The sequence below is a fragment of the Adiantum capillus-veneris genome, chromosome 14, assembly GCF_014529385.1.
Source record: "Adiantum capillus-veneris isolate H3 chromosome 14, ASM1452938v2, whole genome shotgun sequence".
NCBI classification, from domain to species: Eukaryota; Viridiplantae; Streptophyta; class Polypodiopsida; order Polypodiales; family Pteridaceae; genus Adiantum; species Adiantum capillus-veneris.
In genome coordinates this window covers 84,840,908-84,860,441 of record NC_140944.1, presented here as the reverse complement: position 1 = coordinate 84,860,441, position 19,534 = coordinate 84,840,908, and the positions used below count along the sequence as shown (strand labels likewise).

Here is a 19,534-nt window from a genome sequence, read left to right as displayed (position 1 = left end):
CTAGCTTTCTGAGCACTAATGTTTAACTCTATCTGTCAGTCACACTCTCTCTGTCTCTCTAGCTCCATATCTCACAAACTCTCTATCGCACTAACTCTCTATCTCTCACACTACAACTCACTAGCTCAATCTCTCATTCCCTTTCACCAAATAGTTCATATAACTCTTTATATCTCATCAATTTTCTTTCTTTGAATTCACCAAGTTAGTGGAGAGAGAGAGAGAGAGAGAGAGAGAGAGAGAGAGACACCATTTCAAAAGAAAAGACATAGGAATTGATTTATTTTATTGCTTGATTACATCAAGCTGACAAGATGCCTTTTGACATCAAACAGCTCGTCCACCTATTAGAATTTGTGCAATCTGTAGTTGAATCTTGAGAGTTCTTTGCACGCCTTTCATATGCATCAATTCAACGCACTTTGTCCTCAATCGTGCGGAGCTTGACCTCCTTCATGGTTTCTGCGAAACTAGAGAGTCCTTCCTTTAGCTCAGCACCCAAGGAGGATCCGCTTTCGGAGAGATGGTGTCTCTTCTTGCACCGCTGGCCTCAAACAGAGTCGGAAGGCCTACCACCAGAACTTTCTCTAGGACCTGCATTTCTTGGCACACTGCTAATTGGTGTGGTTGGTGGTCCCTCTTGGGAGGGGACTACTACATTTTGATGCTCATCATCGTTAGTGATGTTGATGTCGTCATTGTGTGCATTACTAATGTTGTCATCTTCATCCTCCTCCGGTGCCCCAGCTAGAAAGGCCTCCCCATTGAAGCCACTGGCCAACCCACACACTTGGGTGTTCTCTCGAGAACCTGAGGCATTCTGTCAAAAAATTCCTAAGTAGATTGAGATGCGCCAATGCCTTCTCTCTCTTTGGTAGGCCTTGCAAAGAGAATCCATTTATTCTTGCATTGTTGGGCCAAGTATGTGGCTGAAAACTTCAGGTTCATTTGTTAAGCAAGGTTGGACCAGTCACTTTTGCTTGAATTTTTCTTTGTCTAGGCTTGTCCACTTCTCTTGAAAAAAGTCAATCAAGCACAAAACCCTTGTGGTTGACCACTCCAAACCTTTCTTTGAGTTGGAAGGATTTTTAGCCTCGTTCTTTGGGTCTCTTTGCACCACCACTATTGAAGACATAGCATATGTGACTGAGCTTACTCTAGTTCCTTCGTGAGAGGGTGCCTCGATGGTTGGAAAGTCCAGCATAGGTATGTTATCCTCCATGTTAGATAGAAGAGAAGGATTAGATTGCAGGGAGCCATCGACACTTTGAGGCAATGCATGTTCAAGTGGCAGAATGCTTGGTAGGAACATGCACCGGCATGGATCTCGGTGGAGGTGTTGAAGGAATGCATACCATTCGATTGTGGTATGTAGAGTTTGGTGGTAGGTAGTGGAGCCTTGAAGGATGCGGAAATTGTAAATTGACATGATCGTGCGTAATGTGATTGCTAGCTTGCAGAAGCTGATAGAATCCATCGGTAGTGGAGGTGAGGAGGCCGGCTCAGTAAACAGAATGAGTGGCTGAATTGCAGGAGGTGGTTGGTGCCGGTCAGGGATTTAATATTTGTGTAATCACGTAAAATTTCTTGTGATCACAAAGAGTTATTAACATATTCACGTAATCACAGTTAACATAATCACAAACAAGCTGATCAAGGGTGACCTAGTAACCCACAAAAAGCCCGTCGGGCTTTTTTATTTTCTTGATGGGCCCGACGAGAAAAATCAAAATATCAACGCCCCTGCCGAGAAAACAAAAAAATCTCGATGGGCCCATAAATTTATATATATGTGGGCTTGCCCAAGCCCGCGGGTGTTATTTTGAGGGGGAGAGTGAGGCACTGGGTTGCAAGCCTGCGAGCGGACGCCTGTGTTGTGTCCGGGCAATTGGTTGCGGGTGGTGCCATGTCGGAAGCTGTGAGAGGAAGAGAGAGTGCAAGGGTCGCCATCAGTTTTGCTTCGATGGTGTTGTTGGTCGCGAATGCAGCAAACTTTTTTTTTTTTGAAATATTTTTTATGACGACATGTATGCTCATGTGACTACATCGACTATGTGTGCTCCGCATGATGACGCACTGCTCTCACCCACGACTACTTGCCTTGGGGAAGGGCTAGAACGGTGAATAAAAAGAAGTTGTACCTGCATCACGCGAGTAGGACTGTCGAGTTCGGAGACAATGGCACGAAGCCTCTCCCGCATAGCACCCAATTCTTTGAGCTAGATACGGAGTTCTTCAAGCTGTCCCAAAAAGAGACTTCTCTCTTCTTCTTACAATCTCAATCAAGCCCCTAATCGGGATGGTCTTGATTTTAAGTCGTCGCGGCCTACCAAATCTCATTCTACTCTCTAATTACTTCTCCTACTACTCTTCGTCGTCGTCTACTATACAGATCCTATGACGATATTTATCGTGCTTATTAATATATATATATACACGTTAATATTGTGTAAACTTTGCTCATAGTATAAACTTGTCATTCCTATTGTCTGATTCAGATATCTTCCACTAATTACGAATTAATAAGGAATTAATGCCAGATTTTTATAAAAACATAAAAAATAATGTAAAACAAGGACATAGAATTATAAATTTTGAAAATCAAAAGGAAACGAGAGCACTTAGCTTTTGGTTATCCGAATCTGCAATCTCGGGAACATAGCCTCAGCTCTGATACCACTGCTAGAAACGGGAGCGTGGCTGCCCTGAATCGTCGCATACGCACATGATCGATCTCAACACGAACATAGAGAGATAGAAAATAGAATAGAGCGAGGGAGAACGTGCAAGCACACCTCCGAGAGCGGAGTGCTACGATGGCACGGCGAGAGAGAAGAGAGGAGAAAGGAGAAGAAAGACACAACACTGGGTGCAATCTCCCCCCGTGCAAGAGTGACCATTTCCCTTTTGCACGTATTTGTTATATAGATTTCTTGAATGGTCAAATTGGTTACAAATTGGCCGGCCGGTCATAAATGGCCAAAGCTCATAAAAGAGCACTTGAATAATAAAATATACATGATATACATATCCATTCGCATAGGCCAAGCTGGATCTAGTCTTTTCTACCTGTCAGCTGCAATAATTAATAAAATATCAATTCTATAACAGTTTTGGCTCATCGTTGGGGTACTACGTCGGTAACGCGAAGATATTGGTATCCTTATGGTGAGTCAACTTTCCTTCTCCTTGCAAAAGAAACATATGGGAATCAATCGATAATGCAGCCATATAATGTTCGTATGCAAACTATTATTACTCTTTAGATTCGAGCAATACTTGGTCGATAACGCAGCTACAGGGTGTACGTCGTTTGATAGAAGCATTTGTTTTTGCATAAATGTGGCATTCAGATCGTTAACTCGGCTTTATGAATGCCATATAATCTGTATGTGCATGTATATATAATGTTTGTTTAAGTATTAAGTATATGAAATACTTGGTCGATAATGCGGCTGTGAAGAGTATTTCATATACAAATTTTTGTAATGTCTGTAATTGTTATTTTTTAGTGTTCTTGTAAAAAAATATCATATGTAATCATAACCCATTTTATAAAATAAAAAATAAAAAAAATTCAATAATGTAACAACTATCTATTGAATTCTTTATCAATCATCTTGGCTTTATTAAAATGATACATGAAATCTGGTAAGCTTATCAAGAAATATTTTGCCAACTTATAAATTATTATCCAAAGTACTCATAAAAATTATAACATATAACTTTTGTACAACCTCAATAGTGACTACCCCAATGAATAGCACCTTCGTAAAAAAATAATCGATGTTTCACTAAAATTCATACTCTAATGTTTACTTATTAGTTTCCAATTAGCTTATATGGACATAACTATAAAATTTATATACATACTTTCATTAAGTTTTTCATAGCAATGTTTTTTTTCAAAAAATTATATACTATAAATATTATTAAATGAGTTAAAATCACGAGATATTTGTGAGTTTAAAACCTTGAAAGTTACTTTGTTAGTTAAGGTTGGCAATAGATACATTACAAATCTTAAGTATTGTCTTGATATCATTGCAAAATACTTTTTGGATGTAAGAAGTTATATTCAATTTATGAATTCTTTGTTAAAACTAAAAAATATCAATTTGGTTAAGGATTCAAAAGATCAATTTAGTTGTGTTCTTCACCTCGTAACTGAAACTACGATGCATATGTCTTCTATTATAACCTTGTTTTTTGAAGCGTTAATGTGCAAAATGTGCTCATGTCTTATGGTCTAACATAGTTTTAACTCGGCGGTCCTCCAAAAAAAAAAAAAGCTTGCTCCGTTGAGCTCACTCAAAAACCTAACTCGATTGTAGGATATGCCCGACAAGGGCCAGGCCAGGAAGCTCTGGGTTGTTTCCAACAGGTGCTTAATGAGAGGCCTACTATTTGGAAAGGTGTTAACTGATTGCAAGATACGCACAACAGGAGCAGGGGCAAAAAGCTCTAGGATTTTTTTAGCGGATGGAAAGTGAGGGTCTTTGTCCAAATGAAATCACCTACATGCGCATCTTGAAGGTATGTGGCTCTACACAAGATGTTGATATGGGCTTAAAAATTCACTCTATTATTAGTCCAGGGCTGTTGCAATTAATTGTCGTGCTTGGCCTTGCCTTGGTCAATAGGTGTGCTAAATGTGGTGCACTTCAAAAAGCACAAACCCTTGAGGAGATTCCTATCTCGAATGGCGTCTCTTGGAGTGCATTGATTGTGGGATATACGCAACAGGAGCAGGGCTAGAAAGCTCTTGGCTTTTTTTCCCGGATGTAAACTCTCTCTAGATGCAATCACATAAGCTTTCATCTTGAAGGCATGTGGTTGTATGCAACATGCTGGTATGGGCTTAAAAATTCACTCTGTTTTTGTTAGTCAGGGACTGTTGCAAAAAATTACCGTGCTTGGCAATGCCTTGGTCGATATGTATGCCAATGTGCGAGATGTCATCTTTTAGAACCCATTGATTACAGGATATGCCCGACAAGGGCCAGGCTAGGAAGCTTTGGGATGTTTCTATTAGGTGCCTGAGGAACCTACTATTCGAAAAGGCGTTAACTGATCGTGGGATACACACAACAGGAGTAGGGAGAGAAAGATCTGATGCAATATGCACCTACCGTGCTCAAAACCAGTATGCACCTACCATGCTCAAAATGGTCTTCTACCATTGTAAAAGAGCCCTCTCGGCTCTTCCATACCAAAGCTTGGTAATACAGCTTCAGGCTTTGCAATGTCCACTCTACCTCCACTATTATGTTTGTTTAGAGCAGTGCGGTCATACGAAAACTTAATTGCAACCTGCGTGCATCGACGATGGTCATTCTATCGCACGGTGAGTAAGCATTACCATTTCTTGATTTTTTTACATTGACAATGCAGTTAATGAACGTGCTGAAAATTGCACGCTGCCGTGGGAATGACACATTCCCTCGTATTATAAAAATCGGGGAGGACTATGAAAACTCCCCCATGCAAGGAGACTTCCATGTTTCTTAAAAGAAAAAAACATAAAAATGGAACAACAAACAATTACTAACATTGACATCTTGTATGATTACGAACATTGAGCTTGATAAAACTCTAACCCTCCTTGTGGTTTTTTTCGAGAGGTAAACCTCTAAAGGACAAGGTCAATTTGCTCTACATTGACTTGAGCAGATGCAATGTGACAATGTTTCGCCAAATGCAGTGACGTACATTTGTGTATTGATAGCTTGTGCTACAATCAAAGCTATTGATAGGGGGAAGCAAATTCATGATGAGATTCTAAGGCAAGGGCTTTTGCAAAGCCATATCGCGTTGGGTGGTGCACTCGTGGACTTGTAAATTTGAAACATCGTCTCTTGGAAAACGGGTTGATTGTAGGATGCCCGTTATAGCTGTGGCAATGAAACATTGTGTTGCTTTCACTGGTGGATGAGAAGGGAAGAGCTCTCTTCAGATTCAAATCACCTATACTTGCACCTTTCAACCTTCCGGCCTTACTTACGTAGGAAATCAACATGGGTGAGAGAATTCATGACGAGATCACCATTCAAGTTCTATTAGAGAAAGACGGCATGCAATGGTTCTTGATTAATTTGTGGATAATAGTTGCAGATTTCGCCCAAATCTACTTCAAATGATGCTGCAATATCTATGTGAATGGTGTTTCACCACCGTGAGATGAAGATTGCCTAACCGTCCTACCCATGAGAGACATTTTAGATCAATAAGCAAGGTAAGGGTTTCTTCAGACAAAGTCTCTTGGACTGTTCGCAACGAAGTTCTGGACTGGTTTAAGGGAACGTCTCTCAAACACTTCCTCCAGTTCAATCAACTCCTTGAAAGTATGTGGCCTTACACAACGCCTTCAGACAAATGAGAATCCAAGATGAGATTGCAAGATATACCAATGGGACCAAAAACATCATGTCAGCAAAGCTTTAGCCCAACATCGTCGTGTTCGGTTACGACAATCGACAAACGGATGTCGAAACAAAAGGGTATGTAAAATACTCTTACTCATTACTACCGACGCAGTGAAACAAACGCATTGAAAATTGCACACTGTCGTGGGAATGTCACATTCCCTCGTATTATAAAAAATGGGGAGGACTCTGCAAACTCCCCCATGCAAGGAGATTTGCATGCTTTTTTTTTCAAACATAAAAAGGGAACAAAATCTAAAAGTGAACATATTTCAAATCATCCATATTATCACTGAATATAAATTCTAGCCCTTCTTATGGCTCTTTTGCGAGGTACATGCCTTAAATTGGGGCATCACGATCGTAACGTACTAGAGATGGTACCAATTAAGAAACAACAAAACTTGCTTTGGTGAAAGGTATCAAGCTCTCTCTCTCTCTCTCTCTCTCTCTCTCTCTCTCTCCCCCCCCCCCCATCCATTTTCTTCTCTAGGGATATATACTCTTGTTGGATTTTCAAATGACACAATCACATTCACACGAATGCACACAATAGAGCTAGAGTGAATCAAAGAATTAATACGATCTAAAAACTAAGGACATATCTAGACATATCAAAATTGGGACATGAAGATTATGGCATTGTAAACACACAACCATGTCAACTTAAGGTAATAGGATTTTTGGAAAAGAAAACATAAGCGCTCTCTCTCTCTCTCTCTCTCTCTCTCTCTCTAAGGTTTTCTCTTCTAGGTTCTTATTACTTCGTTAGTATATAGCGAGATTCAAACATTTTACTTTCTCTTACTCTCGGACTCATGTCAATTCAATACAAATGCGACTAGGGGCGGGTTCAAACGAGGGCGACGGAAGTAGCACCCTAAAAGTGCAACTTCCAGGCGGAAGACTTGTGAAATGGGCTCTTCCTCCGACCTTGTATTCATATAGGGATGGCAACAATCGAAGGCAAAACTCAAAAAGCATTTCATAAAAGTTGTATTAAACCATTATAAAATAAAAGATGGAAAAGAAAAGCTGCCACGCATGCACGGATTGCCAACGTAGAGGGTGGAAGTTGATTTGGACCGGGGGCGGGGACATCGGAAGAAAAATCCTCAAAAGTCTTCCTCTCTTCCATTGCGCCATGTGAACGCTCTAGGCCAGCTGCGCGAGCATGATTAGTTGCTTGTGGGTTTCTGCAGCTGCCGCCGTGCCATTTGAATTGAGCCTAACCTTAGGAGTAAGTAACACACAAATTTTAATGCGGGGTGGTGAGGGAATCCACGGTTGCCAAGTCCACGCACGAAAATCAGTGCAATCCCAGCCGCATACGTCACATCAAAACTAAACCTGGGCAGAAATTATACCCCCTAAACCCGGGCATAGCATCTTGGGTTACCATAAAGGATCATAAAAACGTGTTGGATTACATCATGTGCGCACGGGTGAAGTGGTTAGCCCATGTGGCTCTAAGCGTGGGGCATCAGGTTGTGGGTTCAAAACCGTCTAGGCGAGCCTCTCGGGTGCCTTGATTTTTGCGTTGCCCAGGTTTAGCGTAGCTCAATTTTTGCGTTGGATGGGTTTAGTGCGCCTCGGGATCACGTCGTTAAATGCGGGGTGGAGTAATGTGATCAACAGTTGGGGCTGCAGGGCGGGATATCGAGGCACACTAAACCTAGGAAAAACGAGGCGTATCGTCATAAAGGCGAGGCGTATTAAACATGGCCAACGGGAAAAAGCGAGGCACGGTGGAGTGACTTGAACCCGAGACTTGGCCGTCCGGGTTTAGGGACGCATAGGCTAACCACCTCACCTGTGCATGCATTGTGTACCCAGAGCCGTTCTTACAACATTCTATTATAACTTCAAATACATTTTCCAGGCTGTCCAGATTTAGTGTCCGTCCAAATTTAGTTTTTGATTTGACTGTTGCGGCTGCGATCTCTTCTGCTTTCGCACGTGAGCTTCTGCGCCTTTGATCCCATTGGCCCCCTAAACCCCCCTCCCCCCCCCCCTTTAAATATGGATATTACTTAGTCCTAAGGACCCACCATTAAATGTTGTGTGTCACGTAGTCACGAGGCTAGGCCAGCCTAACGCAGCACTGGGATTGTAGTTCTAGAACCCTCTTGAACCTTGCGCTTAAACCCCGTAACCCCGTTGGCCTTATCATGTCCACCACCACTCTCCGAGCATCATCAGTGGTTGCTCTTCTGCCGCATTCGATTTAGTGTCGAACACAATTGTGTATCTCGGCTGTGATAGAGGAAGAGTTTCTTGGAGCTGTAGCTATGGCAGCTGCTCTTGCAGGAGGCTTGTCCGCTGTGGCCAAGCCAAGCTTTAACAACGACAAGGTCTCTTCCCACAGCGGCTTGCGTAGCCTTTCTTCCTCTGCTTCTTATGCTTCCCTTTCCCAAAGAGACTTCTTTTCAACCAATTGCTCCAGTTTGCGAAGGACGCCCATTGTCCAGACCAGGTCTATGGCGAAGGAGCTGTATTTCAACAAGGATGGATCAACCATGAAGAAACTGCAGGTGTATACTTGGTTTTGTTTTCTTTCTCTCGACTTTTCACTCCACAATTGTGCACCGCATTTTGGGTAGAATTTCTGCTGTTTTTTCATTTGGCACCTGTTTTCTCATCTGTAAGAATCACAACTGTTTTATCGCTCGTGTCCGCTTTCCATTTGGAGGCATTTTAGCATGGAGGCGCAAGGGCTGAATGCTGATTTTCAGCGCTTGCTTAACATGTTTTTTGAAGCAATTGCGCTGGCTTGAAATGATGTAACTGCATCTCACACTTTTGTCACGTGGAGTTCAAATCCATTTTGACACCAATGAGGGCTGTAAAAAGTCTGGTTGAGCTGTCTGTGAAAGGGCCAATTAAGAACCTCACTTCACCACTTGTTGGAACTCTTGGCATTCATATACTGCTTCTGCAAGATTTTGTAGCCTCTTTTTTGGTCAGAATCACAATAGGCTTTTGTGGTTCTCACATTGTGTACCCCTTTATGCATTTTGTGCTAGAGTCTTGATACCTTTTGCACTAATCAGAAGCTGCTCTACACATGCAGGCAGGTGTAAACAAACTGTCAGATTTAGTAGGTGTAACTTTAGGTCCCAAAGGTAGGAACGTTGTGCTGGAGAGCAAGTACGGTGCTCCCAAAATTGTCAACGATGGCGTCACTGTTGCCAAAGAGGTATTATGTGTTCATTTATTGGCTGGTTTCCTCCGAACTCTTTTTTTGGGATTTTATTGCTTGTTGCACCTGCCCTTTATAAAGAGGTTTTTGCAATTGTCTGCATTGATCAGGTTGAGCTCGAAGATCCAGTTGAAAACATTGGCGCGAAGCTTGTTAGACAAGCTGCTGCTAAAACAAACGATCTGGCTGGTGATGGAACAACAACTTCGCTTGTTCTTGCACAAGGTCTCATTGCAGAGGGTGTAAAGGTATTGTTATGTGTTTGGATTAAAGTCACGAAGAATCATACTGATAAATGTACCAGAATTTCATTTTTCCTAAGTCTTTGATTGTAAAACCCAATGGGTTTGCGAATTCTTCCTTTGGGAATCACGTGGTAATTTTTCCCACAGTCTTCTCTAGTGATTATGTTTAGTAGCGGTAACATGTGAGGTTCCTCTGTAGGTGGTTGCTGCTGGAGCTAACCCAATCCAGATAACTAGGGGTATTGACAAGACTGTGAAGTTTCTAGTCGAAGAGTTGAAGAAGATGTCGAAAGAAGTATGTAGATTACTTATGCTCTTAGGAAGTTGCAAATTAGAAAAACAGATGAACCTGTCTATTGTGCTTGGTGGATCACGAGTGACGAGTGTTTTCCAGGTTGAAGATAGTGAGCTGGCTGATGTGGCTGCTGTCAGTGCTGGTAATAACTATGAAGTTGGCAACATGATTGCTGAGGCTCTGAGTAAGGTTGGCAGAAAAGGTGTTGTCACTCTCGAGGAAGGGAAGAGTGCAGAGAACAGCTTACGTGTTGTAGAAGGCATGCAATTTGATCGTGGCTACATATCTCCTTACTTTGTCACTGACACAGAGAAAATGATTGTAGAGTACTCAAATTGCAAGGTGAGAGATGTTGGAGTTTTATACGATCCTCTATGAGGTTGTGCATTTGAGCTTATTGATTTTGACTGCGTGGTTGTGATGTTCACATTTATCAGCTGCTCCTTGTGGACAAGAAAATTACGTCAGCCCGTGATATAATTGGCATATTGGAAGATACCATCCGCAGTGGGCATCCGCTCTTAGTGGTGGCTGAAGATATTGAACAGGAAGCGCTTGCTACCTTGGTTGTGAACAGGCTGAGGGGTTCTCTAAAAATAGCAGCTCTGAAAGCTCCTGGGTTTGGTGAAAGGAAGAGCCAGTACTTTGATGACATTGCCATTCTCACTGGAGGCAAGTTTTTGGCAATTTCTTGTGACTGTTGAAATTGGAAGTTAGATGCCAGTGTACGTAATAGTCTCTCTCTTTTCAGGTACTGTTGTGAGGGATGAAATGGGCATGTCCCTTGACAAAGTTGGATCAGAGGTACTTGGAACTGCTGCCAAGGTTGTTCTGAGCAAGGATTCTACAACTATTGTTGGTGATGGGAGCACTCAAGAAGAAATTAAAAAGCGGGTTGCTCAAATAAGGAACTTGATCGAGGTAGGCTCTCTCAAAGAGTGTTTACCAGATTTTAGCATTGCTGCTGTGGGAGCCCAGCACTTCTTGTCTTCATTGCTGTCATGCCTGGCTTCAGGTGGCTGAGCAAGATTATGAGAAGGAGAAACTTAATGAGAGAATAGCAAAGCTTTCTGGAGGAGTTGCTATCATTCAGGTTCGTATGCTGGTTCTGTCATCTCGTTGTCGTTTGTTAGAATGAACATCTTTTGTATAACATGTATGTTTTCAATGCTGCTTGTCAGGTTGGAGCTCAAACGGAGACAGAGCTGAAAGAAAAGAAACTGAGGGTGGAGGATGCATTGAATGCCACGAAGGTGAGCTGAACAAACAACGATCAATGTGTTATACTCTTATCCTCAGTTACCTTGAGTGCTTGAGACTGCCCCTTTTGAAGAGCGAGCCATATGTCCTTTTTTTGAAGAGGGTGCGGCATTTCACTACTCTATGACATTTCATTACTCATGGATAGAAGTAGAGCCATGTGTCATCAGATTTTTGTTACTTCTGTGTCTGGGCCCTGGAGGCTAAACTTTATTGTCTCATGGTCATGGATTTAATTAACGATCACCATTGACTCCATCTTGTCAGGCTGCGGTCGAGGAGGGTATCGTTGTTGGCGGAGGCTCTGCACTTCTAAGGCTTGCGTCAAAGGTGGATGAAGTTAAGGGCATCTTAGACAACTATGAGCAACAGGTTGGTAGGGTCTGAAACGGTGCATGTGGATGGTTGTTGTTGCTGCTATTTGACATGTTTGTTCCACGCTTGTTCGCAGGTTGGAGCAGATATTGTAAAAAGAGCACTAAGTTATCCGTTGAAACTTATCGCGAAGAATGCCGGCGTGAATGGTAGTGTGGTGGTCGAGAAGGTTTTGAGAAGTGATAACCCTAAATATGGTTACAATGCGGCCACAGGAAGCTATGAAGATCTAATGGCAGCAGGAATAATTGACCCAACCAAGGTTTAATTAATGATACTGTTTTCAAGCTGATAATAGAGTAAATGACAAACAGATGTGTAAGCTTGTGTGTGTGTGTGCGAGAGAGAGAGAGAGAGAGAGAGAGAGAGAGAGAGAGAGAGAGAGAGAGAGAGAGAGAGAGAGAGAGAGAGAACTGGAATAACCTTTCTATCACCCAAGTGTGATAGATTGGTTATCTCAGTTCCCTATTGAATACCAAGTCTTGAGTTCAAGACTCATTGGATAGATCATAAAGTTCCATTGGGTTTGTCCTTCTTCTTCTTCTTCTTTATCATGCTTGCTGGAATTGCAGGTTGTCAGATGCTGCTTGGAGCACGCAGCATCTGTGTCGAAAACTTTTCTCACATCTGACGTGGTGGTGGTGGAGATAAAGGAGCCAGAGCCGGCCCCTGTTGGTAACCCTATGGACAATTCTGGTAGGGTGGTTGTGGTGAATTGGTGGTAGGAGGCGACTCTCTAAGTGACATCTTGAGCTAAATTTGTTTATGGTTTATGTAGGTTATGACTACTGAGAACGGTTTTGCTTGGTTAGTAAGTGAAGCCATGTTTTCCATTGCAGTATGTGGGAAAGTTCAATTTTCTTCATTTACATGGGGAAGCCAATTGTGGCGTCTGGAAAGGAAATGCTTTCCATGCCCTTCTGTGAGGAAGAGTGCTTTCAAGGGGAAGGGGATTCTTTTAGCAATGAACAGTTTTGGAAGATTGGAAGCAGGCTATTAGAATCTATCTACAATGGCAGAAGTCTGTTAGTTGCATCACTAGCATACACTGGGCTTAATTGGATGCATCGTGCAATGTAACCTTTGAAAATCTCAAAAAGTCATCCTCCAATTTGTCTTGTGATGCAGGGCATCTGTATGCTATTCTCTTGTTGGCCAGGATGCAATGTTATCTCCTGCAGGAAAATGAAGGTTGTCAGTTGAGGTGTCTGTATGCCTTTTCTTTGTTCTGGTGTATCGAAAAACTTGAGTGAATATTGGAATGGATGTTTATGGAATGGACCAGCGTGCCCCTTGCGTCTTATCATCCTTGCCCTATCCTCTCTCATTTTCAACCACCCCACCCTCACAATTTGATGTGAAGTAATGGAATGCTTAACAAAGAGTGTAATGTGTCTGCTCAGCAGTTGAAGAGGTTATAGCTGTTGATTTATGGTCGGCTGGGCAAATTACAGTAGGCAACATGTTTAATGTTGCTACACTGTACAGGGAAATGGTTGTGCATCTCCAGGTGTAGTGTGTAGCTTTGTTTTACTCCTTTCTCAATACCAGAAAGTGGTGTCAGAGAGTAGATTAGTAATAATCAACAAAGGTTTGTTGGACTACTGCCTGAAATATGAAAAATTGTGACGTTCACACACACGGAGGGAGGGGTTGATGTTAACTTTATCTCTTTGAGGGAAAGTTATTTGAGGGGTGGGTATTAACTCAAAAGACAATCACAAGAAGTTTTGGACAAAATCTCACAATATTTCCCACATTCTGACTTACCACAACATCATGAGCTTATGTGAGGGAGGTGTTGCATCCTAGCTAGGTACGATTGGGGGCAGGGGACCGCCGGCCCGGTGGGGAGGCCGGTGGTCCTCTGCCCCCAATCGTACCTAGCTAGGTATGCGGCGCCTATGAGCTAGATACGATTGGGGGTAGGGGACCGCCGGCTGGTGGGGGGGCTGGTGGTCCTCTGCCCCCAATCGTACCTAGCTAGGTATGCGGCGCCTATGAGCTAGATACGATTGGGGGTAGGGGACCGCCGGCTGGTGGGGGGGCTGGTGGTCCTCTGCCCCCAATCGTACCTAGCTAGGTATGTTGTGCCTCTCGAGCAGAAGCTCATGATGTAATGCATTGTATGAAAAACACTGAGAAAGACTGTTTTCCTACATGAGAAAATTTCTAAATCTTCTTGTGAATTACCCCCTCCCCCGAGGCCTCCTGTTAGGTTCCAATACAAAGCATTTTCTTAACATTTTTGAGTCATCACCTGGTTCATTTAATTAAAGATATGTTCATTAAGTTGACTTGTCATTAGGTGGACTGAGGGCTAGTTAAGATGCATTGGGAATCGTCAGTTGATTGGGTGGAATTAATCCTCTTTGAATTGCATTTAGGTTGTGTAAACAATACTTTGTCGCAATGATTGTGTGAGCCATTATGCATATGTTTCTCATTAACCCTCTAGTTCATCAATCATCTTAAGATTGTGTATAAGGTAGCAACTTGAGTGTGTTCATTGTGTTCTTGAACCTTCTACATGAGCTTTTGTTAGGGCATAATCACGCGAGGCTTAGTTTTTTGTAAGCCTCAACCAGTGCTTACCATGGCAGGTACGGTTCCGCAGAGGTTGACGGGCAACAGTGGGTAGAGAGAGAGAGATGTTGACGGGCAGCAGAAGCAAGAGAGAGAATTGGAGCAGTGAGCGGCAGCTAACCAGGATGGTTTTGAAACTATGCCTATTTGGGCAGAGTTACAATATTGAGCTGGTGAAAACTTGCAAAAGGTTGCTTCGTTAGAGAGTTGGTCGAGCCGTGTTCCTCAAAACTAAGCCTCGCGTGACCATAGCCTTAGCACCCCTAAATGTCCCGTCTAGACTTTACTAGCTCGCTAATCAAGCAAGATTAGTAAGTGTATGTGTGAGCTCCATTGCTAGATAAACTTTACATAACTTTTCTTTTGCCCTTCTCCTGCAAGCAAGGACACAAGGCCATATCGTGTAGACCACTCACTTTGGATTGTTCACCTTGAGGCTTGAGGTCTCATATTCAAAGCTCAAACTTGATATTGGCCGCTAGGTCCCTATCACATGTAGAAAACACTTTTTGGAGGACATTTTGATGCAAGATCTTTCAATTATAATTCAATCAATAGGTAGGACAACTGGATTGCTTCTTGCTTAGAGTGTTTTTAGTCATGGTCTCAAGGCCTATAAGCTCTAGGCTTAGAGTCCCTTCGACAAACATTTTCAAGGCTAGCTTCTAGCACTAGTTCACATTTCCCTAAAAGGCTATTTCCTATTGTTGGCGCAACATTCTCCCAAGCAAAAAGAATCCTAATTTTTGAGGTATTTAATTCTCATTTTTTGGTATTTTTGTAGAGAATGCAAATCTTCACACCCCAAGGTCAAAATCTTGCTATGGAGCACATATATAGAGGTGATCTGTGCATGATGTATTCCAAATATCACAAAAGGAAGCAGACAATGACACATCATGTTTAGGTTTTTCCATGTTAATATTTTAAGTCTAGCATAAGATTTCATGTCCTTAAAACACACACACAAAAAATTATAATTATACTTATAATTCGATGTAAAAAAGTACACACACACACTCATACAAAAAAAATATTAATCATATATAATGTATATATCATAATATACATATGTATCTATATATATTACTTCATAGTCTTCTGGGTCTATTCCTACAACTTGGGTTCCAATCCGAGATGTTGGGGGCTTTAATTTTAAGGATTGCCTAATAAGAAGTTTTTTGAGAAATGGTTTTATTGACCACTCATCGCGGAAATCACATGCCCAGGTTTATAATGTAAAATAGTTTCTGTTCAGGATTAATAAACTGATAACTCATTCCTCCATTATTTTGCAATTATTCTCTCCACTCTCCTTCCACCTCCCCTTAAATTCGTGGGCACTTCTCTTGAGCGGTTTAAACGATTGCTAGATGGGGGGGTATGGGGATGTATACTCTTTGTCCTCGACTTATAGGGTACGAGGAGGTATCTTACATGTGGTATCATAGCTTAAGGTTGAAAAGAGACGGATAACAATTTTGTACTTACTTTTTGCGTATTGTGGCTAATTTAAAATGAGCAAAGAGATGCTCAAACAAGCATTTGAGCACTTCACTACTAAGCCAATTGAGATCCGCAAGAGTGCAACTCAAAGATTTATCAAACCCTACCTATCATCGACTTCCAAAGACATTGTTTCTTTCTGTCTCCCTCATGTTGGGAGTATTGTCATAATAACTAATATCTAATTCTCCAAAATGATTTTCTCATGTTAAACTGATCATTTAATATGGGGAAGTACTAGGGGAGAAAAAGATAGAATATTGGTTAGGCTGGCAGACCGATCAAGTAGGGATCCAAAGGAGGGAAAATAGGGATCCAAAGGGGGGGCCATCTGCAAAAGAGCAATGTACATCAATGGGCTTCAAAGACACTTAAGGTTCAACCCATTAAGACCTCCAAAATGCTAAGGTTCCAAAATTCAAAGGTTATGTCCAATGGTCAAGCTTAGGGTCAATTGGATGCTTGTGGGAAGACTCAAAAGTCTTCCCATATCCCTATCCTTGAGGGGGCAAGCCCTTTTAGTAGGGGATGAGAGAGAAATACACACACTCTCTTGCAAGCTCCCTTTACACAAAAGGCATAATGGACACATGTCAGCTCCCTAGCCCAGTTGCCCCCAAGGTGCATTCAAATCCTATTGGATGGCCATAGAGGTGGACAAATGAGAATTAGGCTTGAGTAAATCTAGTTTAATTCATTTAAAAAACACTTGATAAAAGAATCAATAGAAATTAAGCTCTTTAGAAGACTATAGGACAGTCTCTCAAGGGGTCCAATGAGCATTCAGTAGCCCAATGGCTTGCTTGATTCCTATTGGCTAGAAGACTAAGGGGTCCAATGAGAGTTTAATTGCATTATTTAAATACTTAAAGCTCTCACAAAAGTGAAAAGGGGGACTCATGTTTCATAAGACTATCACTTATGCTTCTTAATTGTCATTGGATAAGCTTTGCGGGGTCCTATAGGATGTCAACATGAGTAAAAAGCAAGAGGGGTCGACCAAGAGAGAGAGGGGGCTGATTTTGGCAAGGCATTATCACACACTCAATATGCCTTCTGCGCATACCTTGAAGCTATGGCGAAGAGCCTCATGGATTTCTCTCCTCGCTGCCCTGCGGCAAGCACGCCATGCCTCCTGCTTCGCAACCCCTGCTGTGGAAAAGCGCTGCACTTCCAACCCGGCCTGATGGTGATGCTACCATCATTGAAATTTTCCTTGGGAACTTGGATGCAAACCCTGCTGCAAACGACGACCCTGGTGACGAAGACTCTCATGTAGATGATGACCATGCCACAGAAGCAGATGTTGCTGCCACCCCTGCAGTTGCTATTAATGCAGACCCTGCTGTGGTTCAACCTTCCCAAGCCCCATCTCTTTCTGGCGTTGCCTAGCCAGCATGCCATGCTCATGCTGCACCCAATCTCGCCGTTGGCACATGCGATGCTAAGGCAGCACCCAGCCTTGCCATGCGTTCAACCTTGTCTTGTAGTGGCTGTGGCCATGAAGCAGAAGATCCACTATCTTCCTTTGCCTCACTCATGGCTTCCGACACAGCCCTCAATGCTTCTGAGAAGGATACCCTTGCTGCCGCAGTTACTGCAAGTGTAGCCATCATAGCAACCATGGCCGTTGTTGCGAACCTCGCTTCCTCTATCCAGAAGCCACTTGGTCATTCACAACCCATCAATGGCCAGAATCCTGCACCTGCTGCAACATTGTACTCTTGCAATGAGGCCCCCTGCGTGCTCGTTGCCCTCCAAGAACCCAAAACTGCCACTTCGGTCATACCCTCTTCCATACAAGGGAGGCAATATACAGGCCAACTGGCGCCCAAGCTTCCCTCTCAGGAAGCCCACTCTTTCTGTGGCAATCCCTCACATGCCCACATAAAGCCTCCATTGGGCGTCTGTACCCTTTCAACACACCATAAACTGATGCTACACAGCCAGCAAACCCCGCTCTTATTGCCCCCAATTTTGCAGTTGGTAGAGCCATGTGTGCAAGTTCTGAAGGTTGTCCTTCTGCACACACACAGCCGCTCATGGCTGATGACGCGGATGCGGATGACACCGCCATTCAAGCCTTCCTTGAGAGCCTTGCTGCTGAAGAACCTGCTTTGGTTAAATCCATCCATGCCCGGCCCCTTGAAGTTGCTACCCATCAAGCTGCAAGTCATGCTCCTGAAGCCTCTCAACAACTTGCTCTCGAGGCAGCCATGCCTACATTCTGTCAAGGCTGCCCCGTTGCTGCCATCCGGTTGAGGCATTCCAGTCCTCACGTCGATGATCCTGCATCAACTGTCCCTTTCACCGGCCCCAAACACCAGTTTGATCCAGCCCTTGGAGCCTCTTTCTATGCTGCAAACTCTGCGCCACCATTGAAGTTTGTTGCAGCTGAAGATGATGCTGCCACCATCGAAGTGCTTCTTGCTTTCCCAAACACTTCTTTCAAGGCTCATATTGGGCATACAGGAAGTGCAAGTGTCCCTACAATGCCTTGCTATGATGAGACTTCTCTGAACGCTACTCCAACTGATCTCCTTCAAGCTACCTTGGATGCTTCTTCCAATCCAATATCCAAATTAGATTTATTTGATGCTTATATTGTTGTTCCTCTTTTCCCTGAGCATCATTTCCACCCTTTACCCATTGAGAGCCTCTTCCACATGGACTCTCAAGCTGCTACTACTCCCCTGAGTTGCTTTCCTAATTTGACACTTACCAATGCTCAAGCATTTCGAGTACCAGGCAAATCTCTGCTTCCATGGATACCAATCAACTTTTGATCCAGGAGGTGAAGCTTCTCATGGTAGGCCACTGCTCCCTACCAACTCTCACTCTACCATGCTTGTGCTTTAAGTCTTACCCTCGACATCGACTCACACGTCCCAAGTTGGATTCGTATTTTCATTTCGCTTGCGGGGGCGAATATGTTGTTTACAAGCTCATGAAATCACTCATGGAGTGGACGTGAAGAAGTCCTTCAAAGCTCGTTCAATGAAGCAATCAGAGTTGCTGAACTTTGCCATTACAAAGTCGTACCTTGATCCAGGTTGAAGACCTCAAAAGTCACACCAACAATAATTGCATACGCATATTGTATTTTCCCAAAGCATGTAGATCTATCTCAAGATCACATCACAGTATGCACACATACATGCCTCTGTATGGACGATGTGTCTTACGGGGGCGTGTGGGAATAATTAATCCACATCACCACACAACTGTCATCCTAGTCAGCACAACGGTTTGCATCCCAATGCACGTGACTTGTAACTACCTCATCCTTGTGTATATAACAACCTCTCTGGTAGTTAATGAATCATCACCTTCTTGCCCACGCCTCTGCGTGCTCTCTCTCTCTCTCTCATACTAGACTACTGTTTGTTGCTGGTGGTGGTGTCGCCCATAAGGAGGAGCCGATAGACATAAGCAAGATGAAATGGTGAAGCTCTTGCAGGATGTCTAAAGCGGGTGATGGTATCATGGTGTTGGGGTATAAAGCCCAATGTGGTCGCCCAGGTAAGTGGACGGGCCGCTAGGTATGTACACATATTCTTTTGTAAAAACCTAATAAGAACTCACTATGCTCTACACATTACAGTAGAGTGAGTTCACCATATCGTCGTGCTCTTCTTCT

General features: G+C 43.0%; 1 protein-coding gene and 2 pseudogenes across 1 annotated transcript; 2 read left to right on the top strand and 1 right to left on the bottom strand.

Moving 5' to 3' along the window:
* Positions 1 to 327: 327 nt before the first annotated feature.
* Positions 328 to 2,201, bottom strand: LOC147442699 (uncharacterized; annotated as a pseudogene).
* Positions 2,202 to 8,539: 6,338 nt separating this feature from the next.
* On the top strand, positions 8,540 to 13,079 carry LOC147442698 (ruBisCO large subunit-binding protein subunit beta, chloroplastic-like). The gene is made up of 13 exons (XM_086528787.1): positions 8,540 to 8,959; positions 9,499 to 9,624; positions 9,738 to 9,875; positions 10,072 to 10,167; positions 10,267 to 10,509; positions 10,605 to 10,839; positions 10,919 to 11,088; positions 11,183 to 11,260; positions 11,349 to 11,420; positions 11,695 to 11,799; positions 11,879 to 12,064; positions 12,375 to 12,498; positions 12,581 to 13,079. Exons 1-13 carry the CDS (start codon positions 8,717 to 8,719, stop codon positions 12,592 to 12,594), a joined length of 1,830 nt encoding a protein of 609 aa, XP_086384913.1. The 5' UTR covers positions 8,540 to 8,716; the 3' UTR covers positions 12,595 to 13,079.
* Positions 13,080 to 17,334: 4,255 nt separating this feature from the next.
* LOC147442697 (uncharacterized) lies at positions 17,335 to 19,144 on the top strand (annotated as a pseudogene).
* The last annotated feature ends 390 nt before the right edge of the window (positions 19,145 to 19,534 follow it).

What these genes read in the sequence shown, in the direction of transcription:
- LOC147442698 (XM_086528787.1), top strand. Translation starts at nt 8,717, where the DNA reads ATGGCAGCTGCTCTTGCAGGAGGCTTGTCCGCTGTGGCCAAGCCAAGC. An exon ending in TGAAGAAGATGTCGAAAGAA is followed by an intron (nt 10,168 to 10,266) that starts GTATGTAGATTA and finishes AGTGTTTTCCAG; the next exon opens with GTTGAAGATAGTGAGCTGGC. An exon ending in GAATAATTGACCCAACCAAG is followed by an intron (nt 12,065 to 12,374) that starts GTTTAATTAATG and finishes CTGGAATTGCAG; the next exon opens with GTTGTCAGATGCTGCTTGGA.